This window comes from Cyanistes caeruleus, unplaced genomic scaffold (assembly GCF_971803275.1).
Source record: "Cyanistes caeruleus unplaced genomic scaffold, bCyaCae1.hap1.1 HAP1_SCAFFOLD_89, whole genome shotgun sequence".
NCBI classification, from domain to species: domain Eukaryota; kingdom Metazoa; phylum Chordata; class Aves; order Passeriformes; family Paridae; genus Cyanistes; species Cyanistes caeruleus.
In genome coordinates, this window is record NW_028255894.1 from 1173632 (window position 1) to 1186549 (window position 12918).

Below are 12918 nucleotides of genomic sequence, written 5' to 3' on the forward strand. Positions count from 1 at the left end.
GGCAGGAGGATCCTCAGGCAATGAGCAGGTGCCCAGAGCCACTCTGACACTGAGGCCTCTGTGCCCCACAGCAACAGGAACACCACAAGGACACGGCAACGTTCCTGTGACATCACAGCAGCAGCTCCCCCAAAAACCGCCTGGAAGGTTCTCCTGGGTCACCAAGGAGCACAAAGGATCCTCAGAGGGCACAACCTATTGCTCAAGGGATCCAAGAGGAACTCAGAAAATGCAGCAAATGAGGACACCCCACAGCCCAGCCTGAACACTGAGAAGGAACAAAGATGTGACCAAACCAATGGAAATACAACTTTTGTTCACTGATGCTTCTGACTAAAATAGGCAAGGCTTGTTCCATCTGGGATCTTTGTTCTAGTTGTAGAAACAAGCAAGGTTCTCTACTGTCAATGTACAGAAAGCAGGAACTTGGGGGAAAGAAGGCTGAGAGTGCCAAAGCCTTGTGTGACACCTTGGACATCCTGTGGCTGAGGGTGTCCAAGGCAATGGACTCACAAGCGGGGTCCCTGCCCTCCCCACTGACAGCTGCCATCTCTCCTTCAGCCCCACACGTGTCTCCAACAACCTCCTGTCAAGGGCCTCCATCCACACATTCCATCAGCAGCCACAGATCCTCATCCACGAGGTCACCCAGCATCCCTGAGGCCACAGCAGGGAGTGCTCCTGGCATCTGGTAGAGCACTGTGGCTTTCCTGGGATCCTTCTGGTGCCTGTGGCTGAGAGGAGTGGGGTGGATGGAACCAGGACGGGTCACAGATCAGCAGCCCCACTGCAAGCAGTGCTTTCTCCTGCTGTGTGGGGACCGTGGGGTGACTGATATTGGGACTCCTCTGGCTTTGGCTCCTGTAGAGCACACAGTGGCTCAGACACTGGGCTGAGGGAAGGGGTGCCATGGAAACCCAGCACAGGCATTTCTCTTTGGAGAGGGGGTTCTGCAGGGAAAAGGGAGAAGAAGAGACTTTCCTGTCTGCTGAGATTCCCCCTCCTCCTTCAGCAGCCATTCCACAATCCATCAGTACCAGAGTTCATAGGATCACTTCCATGCCAGGGAGCACAAGGCACTCAAAACTGAACCCTGCCAGAGCCCAGCCCTGCCTGCCCATTTGGAGGGTGTGGGGGAATGGAATTTCAGCAGGAGTTGACCCACAATGATACTTTGCCACTTGTAGGTTTCTCACAGCCTTAGAAGGAGTTTGAGATTTCTGTCCCCAACACCTGCTCACCCTTCAAGTGCACACACGAGCCTGGGGGCAATTCAGGTTCCCTGGAGTGGTGGCTGCTTCCCTTTTGTTGTCTTTTCTGGCATGCTTAACTCCCTTCTACCTATTAGAAAGTGGGTGAGTAAAGGAAATGACCCTGGAGGAAGGGGACCAGAAACTGGGAAAAGGATGAAACATGTCTGAATTACAAATTAAATCTATTTCATTTATTTCTTTACTACTAATCTATTACAAACAAAAACATGTTTCTGATCTGATTGTTGGGATTCAGGGCTTTATTTCTTGTTCTTGTTGTTATTATTATTTATTAGTATTACTTTTCACTGTCAAGACTTTTAAATCTTAGACATGAATAACAATGGCTGGATGTCTCTCACAGGGAAAATTCCCTTGCTTTTCCCACTGGGATTAAACTGTACAGTCATTTCCAAGTTGCCAGTGGATTCTAAAGATGGAAAATCCTTTTAATGGTGGGTTTGGTGTGGTTTGGAGCTGGGGAAGGGTCTCATCCCCTCCCAGAGGTGCCCCAAGCCCGCTCTGCTGCCACATCTGCACTCGCGGCCCCTCACGGCTGCTCTGCCCTGGGGACATGGTGGGACCCCCTCCTGCTAGGGCTGAGGCTCCTCATGGCCCCTCACAGCCCCTCATGAGCCCACAGAACCTCTCATGGCCCCATAGAACCTCTCACAGCCCCTCATTTCCCCTCACAGCCCCTCATGGCCCCATAGAACCTCTCATGGCCCCACAGAACCTCTCATGGCCTCAGAGAACCTCTCACAGCCCCTCATGTCCCTTCATGGCCCCTCATTTCCCCTCACAGCCCCTCATGGCCCCATAGAATCTCTCATGGCCCCATAGAACCTCTCATTTCCCCTCACGGCCCCTCACAGCCCCAGGGGCTCCTCCCAAAGGAGAAGGGGTCGGGCCCTGCTCACTCTCCTTTTATTTCGGTCCCTTCACAGCGCAGAGTAAAGAAAGGCTGAATGGAGCCTTTCCCCAGCGTTTCCCTGGGGGTTCATTGCGGGCTGAAGCTCTGTGCTGGCGCTGGCCCCAGCACCAACATCCCTGCAGCCCCCAAGGCCTTTGCTGTCCCCCCGTGTCCATTCCCTGTCCCCGAGTCCCGCCCGGCTCTGGCAGCAGCAGCAGCCGCAGCGCAGCGGGCGCAGGCCCGGCCCGGCCGGGGCTCCCGGCCAGGAGCAGCAGCAGCGCCGGCCCTTCCCACCTGCTCCTGCCTCGGCTCCCCAGGGCTTTTGCCAGGGCAATGCTGGACTACAGCAACAATCCCCCACACACAGCCCTGATTCCTCAGGGCCCGCCTCTGCTGCCCTCAGCCAGCCCTCAGAGGAAGAAAGGATCGGGTTCCAGCGCTGTTTTCAGCCCTGTTTTACTCACCCTGAGGTGACAGCAGGAGGCTGTTGGTGCCCTGGCCTTGGCAAGTGTAGATCCCGGCTGCTCTTGCCCCTCTTCTGCTTGCCACTTGAATTTTAGCAGTACAGCTGCAATTGCCTCTTTCAATAAGTGCTACCCACTGTGCTTTTGTCACAGGGAACTCAGGATTTTTGTTTCAGGCATCATGATCAGTAGAGATCAAAATGCTCCCAAGTCCCTGAGCACTAAGTCGAGGGGAATTAAAGCCACACAGGTCACATTTGCAGTGCTCAAACACAGCCCTGTTGCTGCTGCTGCTGCTGCTGAAATAGAATCAATTGACAGAGGCCATCACAGAAATTGCCTCTGCAGTGGCAAATAAAATGAAAAAATCCACCAGGAGAAAGAAAAACCAGAACTCCCCAACTCGCTTCATTGTTTCTTCTGAGCAGCAGCAGAAAAAGGAACAGGGCACCTTTCAGGCAGCTCCACAAGCTCAGGGTTCTCATTTCATTGGGAATCTGAGATGCAATTGGCCTTGTTAAAAGGATAAAAGCAAAGGGAATGAATTGGGAATTATTAGGAAAAAATGACCCTTCTTACACACAAAGTTCACCAAGTCATTCCCCGCATTTCTCCTTTTCACATTCTTTCTCTCATCCACTGACAGGTCCAGCTTATCATGTTCTGCTGCTTATCATCACCTGATTGTGCTCTTGATTTCTCCCAGTGCAAGAGATGTAGAATCATCTCAACTGAACACAGAAACAAACTCCCTCTGTCAGCCCATCTTCATGTTCCAGATCACTTTCCAGATGTCCATGGGGCTGTTGGAATGATGAGCTCTCCACTGCTGGCTGCAGGCTCTGGAGATTCTTTCTCCACATTCAGCCAGGCTTGTATTCCCCAACAATTCCTGGTAGCCCATCATGTTTTCTTTGCGTAGAAGAGCAACAATGAAAACCTCACCAATGGCACAACTCCCCTGTGCACAAGGAAAAGAAAGAACAAGTTGTCAAGTTCTTCAAACATTTGTCCTGCTTTGCTGCAAGAGTTGTGCTGCACTCACAGTGTGGGGAGCCAAGAGAAGCTGCAGCTGGGGGCACATCTTGTGACAGGAGCTGCGCCTTGTTCTCCAGGACAGGTTTTTGGAAAGAACAGACGGGACTGGGGAGAAGATTCTGGGAAAATTGAAACAGCTTTTTTAAGAAATGAAAATAAAATCCAAAGAAATGAACAATATGTTTTTTTCTATTTTTCTCTATTTTTTTTCTCTATTCTCTATTTTTATGTTTCCCTTTTCCATCTTGCGCTGTTTCTCCATCCCATTCATTCCAAATGGCTCTCACCTCTAAGATCTGAGACTTGGCAAGTTTTAGACCCTGTAAAATACCCTGAGCTATAGCCAGTTTGCCTTGCCCTGTTTTCCTTGGAAAGCAATGCTGGAGACACAAGTGCAGTGCTTGGCTCAGGTACAAATTCTGCATTCAGGGAATGTGCTCAGACGGTGTCTGAGCCTCAGCAGGGACAAGGCACAGCAGCAGCCAAGGGCATTGCTGTGCCCCTGTGCAGGAGTCCAGACTCTGGCTCTCGGCTCAGCAGGGCAAAGTTGCCGTGTTTGGCCGGGCTCAGGGGCTGCCCGGGGAGCGCGGGGCTCGGGCCGGGGCCGAGCGGGCAACGGACAAACGGACACGGGGACAAACGGCCCCGGGGCTTCAGTTGCAGCGGCAGCGGCGGCAGCAGCAGCAGCGGCGGCGGCAGCGAAAGCAGCGATTTTATCAATTCTCTCTCTCTCCTCTCCCTCTCCCACTGTCCCTCATCTTCTCCCCGTCTCCCTTTTCCAGCGTCCCCTTCTCTTCCAGTTTCCCTCTCCCCGTGCCCACCCAGGCCATGCCCCCAGCCCGCCCCCGGCCCCGGGCGGGGCTGCCCCGGCCCCGTCCCCGTCCCCGCCCATCCCGCCGAGGTCTCCTCTTCGCCTGGCTCTGGCTGTGCTGGGCGGGCATCAGTGCCAGGGACTGGGGCGGCATCGCTGCCCTTTGGCTCCGCCTGGCCCACCCTCGGCCCCGGCCCCGGCCCCGGCCCCGGCCCCGGCCCCGGCCCCGGCCCCGGCTCCTCCCGGGGCCCGCGGAGGACACAGGCGGTGCGGCCGCTGCCGCCGCCTCCGCTGCGGCTTCCCCGGCCCGAGCTCCGCCGCTGTCGCGTTCCAATGAGGGAACGCCTGCGGGTGCCCGGCCCGGGGAGCTCGGGGAGCGCTCGGGGGCCGTTCCTGGCCCCGGGCCGAGCACTGACGGCCGCGTCTCTTCCCCAGGGAAGGCGCAGCAGGCCCTGCAGCAGCGCTACCGAGTGGGGTCACTGCTGGGGCGCGGCGGCTTTGGCAGAGTTTTTGCGGCCACTCGGCTCTCGGACGGACTCCCGGTGAGCAGAGGGGCCGGCGGCGGGCGGAGGAGGAGGAGGGGGCGGAGGAGGAGGATGGGGCTGGACACGGTGGGCGGTGAGCTGAATCCGCTGTTCCCTTTGGCTTGCAGGTGGCCATCAAAAAGGTGCCACGGAACCGCGTCCGGCACTGGGGCGAGCTGGTGAGTGAGCGGGGCCAGCGGCAGAAGCCGGGCCGTGCCGGGCGGGGATGAGCCGGGGCCCGGCAGGGTGGGAGCCGCCAGGACACCTGCAGGGAGAGCGGGCGTGGGGCCAGCGGAGGGCACAGAGCATCCCGGGCTGGCTGAGGGCTTCCCGAGCCCTGGCACGGCCTCAGCCCCACTGACGGCACCGTGCTCCTCCCGCAGCCCGACGGCACCAGCGCACCCCTGGAGATAGTGCTGCTGGACAAGGTGTCCACAGGCTTCCCCGGTGTGGTGCAGCTGCTGGAATGGTTTGAGCTCCCCAACACCATCGTGATGGTGCTGGAGCGCCCGGAGCGGTGTCAGGACCTGCGACGTTTCATTCGGGCACGGAGGTTCCTGTCCGAGGAAGAGGCGCGGGAGCTGTTCCAGCAGGTGCTGGCGGCCGTGCGGCACTGCACCAGCTGCGGGGTCCTGCACAGAGACATCAAACCTGAGAACATCTTGGTAGACCTGGACACCGGCGAGGCAAAACTGATTGACTTCGGCTGTGGCACCTACCTGCAGGACACAGCCTACACTCAATTTGCAGGTGAGCCCACACAGGGTTGGTGATCCCGGTCCTGGCATCTCCTGGCCCAGCCTGGGTGTGGCAGGAGGGATTCTCCCTTTGGCTGCCAGTCACAGCATTGAGTCTTCAGCCAAGCTGCTTTTGAGCAGAGCTGGGTGAGGACCCATCTTCCAGCCCTGCTGGCAGCCTTTGCCTGCCACTCTGCCCAGGACTGGGGCTGGGGCTGGGGCAGCCAGCCTGACAAAACCCCCCGTGGGTGGGGATAGCAGAGAGGGGGAGCCAGAACCTGTGCACCTGCTGGTTTGGTGTGCAGGTGAGAATGGGCTTGGACTGCTCTGCTCACCTGATTTGCCTTGGTTCAAGATATTTTTTGGGCAATGCCAGCAGGGAGGATGTGGGTGTGGCTTTTCCCCAGCACTGAGTGGGTATTTCCCTTTGTGTGTCATGGTCAGGCCTTGCCAGGGTTTCTGCTGCCCTCTTCCAGCACCAGTGGCTTCTTTTCCAACCCCGGATTTGTACCCCAGTCCCAGGTGCTGGCGAGAGGGCAGCAGGTCACCCCATGTGCCACTGGGGCAGCCCCCACATGCCCAGGGATGCTGGGGCCAGGCTCTGGGAGCAGCAGCATCCCCCTGATGAGCTCCATCCATATTCCATAGGAACACCGTCATACAGCCCCCCGGAATGGAACGACTTCGGCTGGTACCATGGCGAGGCAGCGACCGTCTGGTCCCTGGGCATCCTGCTGCACGAGATGGTCTGCGGGGAGCACCCTTTCAGGAGGGGCAGGAACATCAGATGGGGCCAGCTCCCGCTGCCACAACGGCTCTCCCAAGGTGGATCCTCATCTCTGGGCACGGGGGGAACACCAGTGTTGGGAGACAGCAGCGGGCTTGTGAGCATCCCGCTCTGGCAGCTGCTGAGGAGGTGGCACATGTCCTGCTCTCCTGCTCTCCTCCAAAACAAAGAATTGATGGGAAAGTTTAGGCCCAGCTCTGAGCACATCCAGCGTGGCCTGGGCACGGGAATAGTGGGGCAAAGCCGACAGGAGCCTTCTCCAACTGACCAGTAGTTTGTGGTTTCTCTCCCCAGACTGCCAAGTTCTGATCAGGTGGTGTTTATCCCTGAACTCCTTGGACAGGCCCTCATTAGAAGACCTGTCCTGTGATCCCTGGATGCAGGATATTCATCAGCCCTAGAAGAAGGGAGAGAGCCACAGGCACAGTGATGCAGGGACCTGGTAAGTTACAGCTCCACACATGCCCTGGCAATCAGCAGCAAAGAAACCCAGACTTTTTTGTCCTGCCTGTGTCATTGCACTGGGGTCATGGAATGGGAACACACAGCCCTTGTGCTGGAGCTGAGCTGCTCTGCCCAGCACTGGTGGGCACCATCTGAGCTGGTTTTGCTTGTCCTGCTTCACTGACAGCCGGGCCCTGGGCAGAACCCTGACAGCCTGGTGTCACCCCAGGGAAGAAGGAGCCCCTGGAGAAGCTGTACCAGGTGGGGCTGCTGCTGCTGCTGCTGGAGACATGGAGGACAGCAGCAAGGATGACAACCTCTTCCTCCACCTGGCCAGGGGGAGCTGGCGATGATGGACTTTGATTCTGGCACCTTCTTCAAAGCCAGGCTCCACAGTGAATTTTCAGGTAAGTCCAGACCCAGGGGGATGCTCCCAGATTTGTGCATTGGCCAGGAACCAAAGGTTTCCCTTTCACTGGGGCAGATGCAACTGATTCCTCAGTGGCTGCCCAGCTGGTTTTTGGCAGGGCTGGGGGTGTGGGCTGGGGTGGTTACGAAATGGGAGTGGGATCCTGGCCCTGCCAACAGCCCCCAGCACCCACCGTGCCCCGGGCTGGGGCTGGGGCAGCCAGCCCGACACAAACAAACCCCCATGGCAAGAGCACAGGTGGGACTCCAGAACCTGAGCACGGCTGCTTTGCTGTGCAGGCAAGGAAGGGCTTGGGCTGCTCCACTCCCCTGCTTTGCTTTGGGATCACCGTGATTTTGGGGGACAGTGCAGGGGGAAAGGGAGAAAACATGGGCTTCCCTCACCCATGGGTGGGTTTTTCCCCAGAATGTAGGGGTTGGGCCTTCCTCAAGCTCCTGACAGACATAAGATTTTTTACCATTTTTTTTATGTTTCCCCTTTTTGTCTGTAACCTATTTTCATTAATTTGTTGTTTGTTTTTCTAAAGGAAGCGTTCCAGGTGGGGTCCAGTCTGGATCAGGAAGTGCTTGGGACCAGCTGTGGCGTGGATGGGCCGTGCCCTTGGAGAAGACTGAGGACATCGTTTGGGACCAGCTTTTCTTGTGGCAGCGGATGGTGTGAGGTGGGTCCTCATCTCCTTGGCATGGCTGGGACAAGAGCTTTTGGGAGATGGCAGCGGGCACAGGAGCATCCCGCTCTGGGCAGCTGCTGAGGGGCTGGATCTGCCGTGGCTGGCTGCAGGCTGGGCACATGTCCTGCCCTCCTGCTCTGCTCCCCAAGGCAGCAGTGATGGGCAGCTTTGGGCCCAGCTCTGAGCACGGCCAGCATGGCCTGGGCACCGCGGCTGGCTGGGACAAGGGGACAGGAGCCTTCAGCTGACGGGCGGTTTCTGCTTTCTCTCCTTGCAGCCGGGCTCTGCGGATGCTGAGGCTGCTCTGGGCTCTGCCAGGGCTCTGCTGGGCTCAGCACCGGGCCGGGATCAGCCAAAGAAGAAACGCTGTGACCTGCAGCAGAGACTTGAGCATTTTGGCAATGCAGCTCAAGTCTGCACAGTGTCCACCTCCAAGGGAAAACATGACACCCCCAAAAATTAAACTTGTTCCATGACTTCTGAAATGAAATCCATCTGGGATGACCCCAAATGACATTTTTCATCTTGCTCAACCTGTAGCTCAGCCCTTCTCTGAACACTTCTCTCCCCCACACCTGCCTTTTACTTCCCAACTGCTCCCTCCTTTCCCCCAGTGAGTTCCCAGCCCATCACAGTCTCCATCACACTGCAGCCTTCCTCGATGCCCCTCACCACGAGGAAGGCCAAGCCCCAGTCTCAGGGACTCATCCTGTCACTGGCTGAAGAGCAGCAATGTCTGTCTGTGCCAGGGGCTCTTGGATGTCTCTGTATCCATGGACAGAAGGGTCTGTCTGTGCCAGGGGCTCTTGGATGTCTCTGTAGCCATGGACAGAAGGGTCTGTCTGTGCCAGGGGCTCTTGGATGTCTCTGTATCCATGGACAGAAGCTCTGTCCTTGCAAAGGTTTCCATAATATCTTGGTACCCATGAGTATGGAATGAACACAGAGAGTGAAAGTGTCAGTCACGTTGTTTGCACACTCCTTCCTTTCCATACAAGACACATCCATGCACACCCCCACGTACAGATATATTAAAAGGAGAGGGATGGATAGAGATTTCCCACAGAGCTCTCACTTTGGCAGAACTCACCTTGTAAGCCATGGCCAGGGCATTTTTTTCCCAGCTCTGTGTGAGTAGGTGTCCAAGAGCTGAAGGGAACAGCATTTAGAAGCAGTTTCAGGATTTCTAGGCAGGAAAGGGAGCTGACAACCATCCACATAACTCACCATATTTGTCGGGATGGGCTGCTGGTTCTTTAGGAATATGGCACAATGGAGACACGAGACTTGGGATAATCCCAGCTCTCTGTGGATCTGTGCAAAGGTGGAGCAGCAGAAACACCTTGTGTCTTCTTTGGGGACACAAGGTCCAAGGAGCTGGGGTGGCAGAGCGTGACCTGGGCTGGTGGCAGGTGAAGTCCCATTTCATGACATCCCGGAGTGGCACAGGACAAAGCTCCAAGCAGCCACAGCCCCACTGAGGAAGTCCTTGGAGTGCTGCACATCCCATAGGAAAAGCTGCATTCCCTCAGTCCATTGGGATTTATCACTTTCATTTGCAACACTTTAGGTCCAAGTTTCAAACTGCAAAATTTTGACACTCAAGACACAGTCATGAAGAACATGTATTTCAATTTCCTATTTCTTTAACTGCAGTGTAAAATATCTTCATATTGGAAATCATCCATCAAATCTGTCAAGGAAGGCAGCTAATGGATCCTTTCCACTAGCACGTGTACAAACTAAGTAAGTAAAATCAAACCTGAGTTCACTTTTTCAAAAGATCAGTTACCTCTTTCTTACTCCAGAGTTATAGAAGTTTTTTCACTACACATTTAGGGGTAATTTTTATCTTTAATTTCTTTTTTATGTTTTCTTTTTTTTTCTTTTTTTTCTTCTTTTTTGTTTTGTTTGTTTGTTTGTTTTTACAGAAAGCATGTCCTAGAAAAGGCACGTCCTTTGCTCCTGGTTCCCGTGTGGAGCAGCTCCCTTCCCGCTGGCTGAGCTGCTCAGGCAGAGCCCGGCAGCTCCTGGCCCTGCAGGGCTGAGGCTTTTCCCCGTTGCTGGGCACAGACTGATGGAGCAGCACTGCTGAACACGGGCACACGCAGAGGGAGCAGAGCAGCTGCCTTTGCCCACCTGAAGCTCCAAGGCCAAACTCTGAGCAGGCACGGCTGCAAGAGACTCGCAGGCTCCCTGTTGGCTCTGCTGCCCCACTTGTGCCCGGCCCAGCTCTGCGGGAGGCAGAGGGAGAACAAGGGGCAGCTCCCTCCCAGCCCCAGCCCAGGGACCCCTCCAGCCCCGGGCCTTGGGCCACTGTCAGCACCCGCTGCTCCAGCCACCGCTTCTGCTGGCACTGACAGCAACAACCAAACTGGGGCTGGTCCCCAGGGAGCAGCAGCAGTGCCTGGATCTGATCCCTCAGCCTGGGGCAGCCCCCTGGGGGAACAGAGGGCACAGCAAGAGGGACAAAACCAGGCAGGGGCAGAGACTGGGAAGAGCCAGAGCTGGGAGCAGCAACAGCTGCTTCATTGCACTCCTGGAGAAAGCTCTTGGCTGGCTCAAAGCACTGAAAGGTGTGAAAGGCAGAGAGGAGGCCACACCAAACAATGCTCCCGTTTTCACACCCTCCTGTAATAAATGGAAATGATTCATGCTAACTAAAGTGTAACTATTTGGAAAGCTATTATTAGGAGCAATCAAGGGAATTGGTGTTACAAGGCAGATGTACCCCTCTACAGATGTTACATGTTAAAATTAAGGAAGAGGATGTAGATTTCAGATAAGAAATATCCTAAGACAAAATCAACCTTGAGATGGATAAAGTTGGAACAACTTTAGGCATAGGGCCTGAAAATTATAAAATATAAGACTAATTAGTGGAGCACAATGCTTACTTACATAACACAACGCTTAGTATGCACACACAGCCTGTAAGGTTATCCAAAGAACAATGAGGATGAGTGTAAGCCTTCGTCAAAAGACCACCAAAAGAAGACTGAAGACCCCGTAGCAACAAGTGAAGCATGCACCATGAAGAACAGTGATGTAAAATTAAAGAATCAGAAGTAAGATGAGACTTACTGGAAACATGAATGAATATGTGTAAGTATACAGTATATAAGTTTAGTTTGAATTTCTTTATTTCATATGTAAGGGGCTTGAGAAGCCCTCTCCGTACCCCAGTCAGTTTTGCTTATGCTTTAATCATAATTACTGGCAAGCTATATTCATATATATATTCATATATATATTCATACATATATACACATATGTATATATATATGAATATATTCACTAAATTGTACTCTTTTACTAAATTGTATTCCTTCTATATCAAATTGCTACTTAATCCACTAAATTATATTCTTTTACTAAATTGTATTCTTGTATTCAATTCACTAAATGGTATAATTTTTTTCTTGTTATTAAACTGCTGTTAACTCAATATCCCTAGCTGTCCAAATTTCAATTTCATTTATGACACTTCCCTTGGGTGAGTTACAACCACAGCGAGAGGGAGGAGATGATCCCACCCATGGCTGCTGCTGGGTCCAGACATTTGCTGAGATAAAGCTGAGCCAGAGCTTCAGCATCTCCCCCAAAATCACAGAATCACAGAATGCCTTGGCTTGGAAGAGACCTTAAAGTTCATCTCATTCCACCCCCTGCCATGGACAGGGACACCTTCCACTATCCCAGGCTGCTCCAAGCCCCGTCCATCCTGGCCTTGGACACTTCCAGGGATCCAGGGGCAGCCACAGCTTCTGTGGGCAAGCTCTGATCTCTGCCCAGGTGAGCAGGGACAGGAGCCGAGGGAACGGCTGGAGCTGGGCCAGGGCAGGGCTGGGCTGGAGATGAGCAAAAGCTTCTTCCCCCCCAGGGGGCTGGGGCAGTGCCCAGGCTCCCCAGGGAATGGGCACGGCCCCGAGGCTGCCGCAGCTCCAGGAGCCTTTGGCCAGCGCTGCCAGGGATGCACAGGCTGCGATTGTTGGGGTGTCTGTGCAGGGCCGGGGGCTGCACTCCATGATCCCAATGGGTCCCAGATGCCAGCTCAGCCCCTTGTGCAACTCTCACCCTTGGGCTCAGCCTTTGTGTCCCCTGGAGGCGCTGGCAGAGCTGATGGGGTGGGGCAGGAGCGGGGCAGCCCCAGCGTTCCCCTGGCAGTGACAGCACAGCCGGGCCAGCAGCCCCAGCGTTCCCCTGGCAGTGACAGCACAGCCGGGCCAGCAGCCCCAGCGTTCCCCTGGCAGTGACAGCACAGCCGGGCCAGCAGCCCCAGCGTTCCCCTGGCAGTGACAGCACAGCCGGGCCAGCAGCCCCAGCGTTCCCCTGGCAGTGACAGCACAGCCGGGCCAGCAGCCCCAGCGTTCCCCTGGCAGTGACAGCACAGCCGGGCCAGCAGCCCCAGCGTTCCCTCCCTGGAGACGCTCCAAGGGAAGCGGCCAGAGCCGCGTCCAGTCAGCGGAACTGAGCGGCCACTGAGCACCCCCGGCCTGGGCTGCTGTGGATTCCTCTGCACACAGCTCGGGGAAGGTGCCCTTGGCCACCCCCACAGTGCCACAGACAAGTGTCACACACAGTTACAGAGCTCTGCCCACAGCTCACAGGGGGAGTTAATTTATTAAAAACAAACAAGCACAGCGCCGGGAAGGTCTTTGTGCACCGAGGCTTTGCTGCAGCCAAGGAAAGCTCCTGGCTCAGGGTCACCTTTCCTGCTCGGCCAGAGCCCCGAGTGCCCCAGCAGCAGCAGCAGCAGCAGCAGCAGCAGAGAATGGCAGCATTGCCACGGGCTGGCTCAGGAAGGGGAGATTTCCCCCTGGAGAGAGGCTCCTCTGCCAGGTTTT

The 12918-nt window shown here is 55.4% G+C and overlaps 1 protein-coding gene across 1 annotated transcript; it reads left to right on the forward strand.

The window, feature by feature from the left end:
- The first annotated feature begins 1322 nt into the window (after positions 1 to 1322).
- On the forward strand, positions 1323 to 6963 carry LOC147646646 (serine/threonine-protein kinase pim-1-like). The gene is made up of 6 exons (XM_086873164.1): positions 1323 to 1355; positions 4848 to 5021; positions 5132 to 5182; positions 5387 to 5753; positions 6389 to 6565; positions 6822 to 6963. The coding sequence occupies exons 1-6, from the start codon at positions 1323 to 1325 to the stop codon at positions 6926 to 6928; spliced, it is 909 nt and encodes a 302-aa protein (XP_086729290.1). The 3' UTR covers positions 6929 to 6963.
- The last annotated feature ends 5955 nt before the right edge of the window (positions 6964 to 12918 follow it).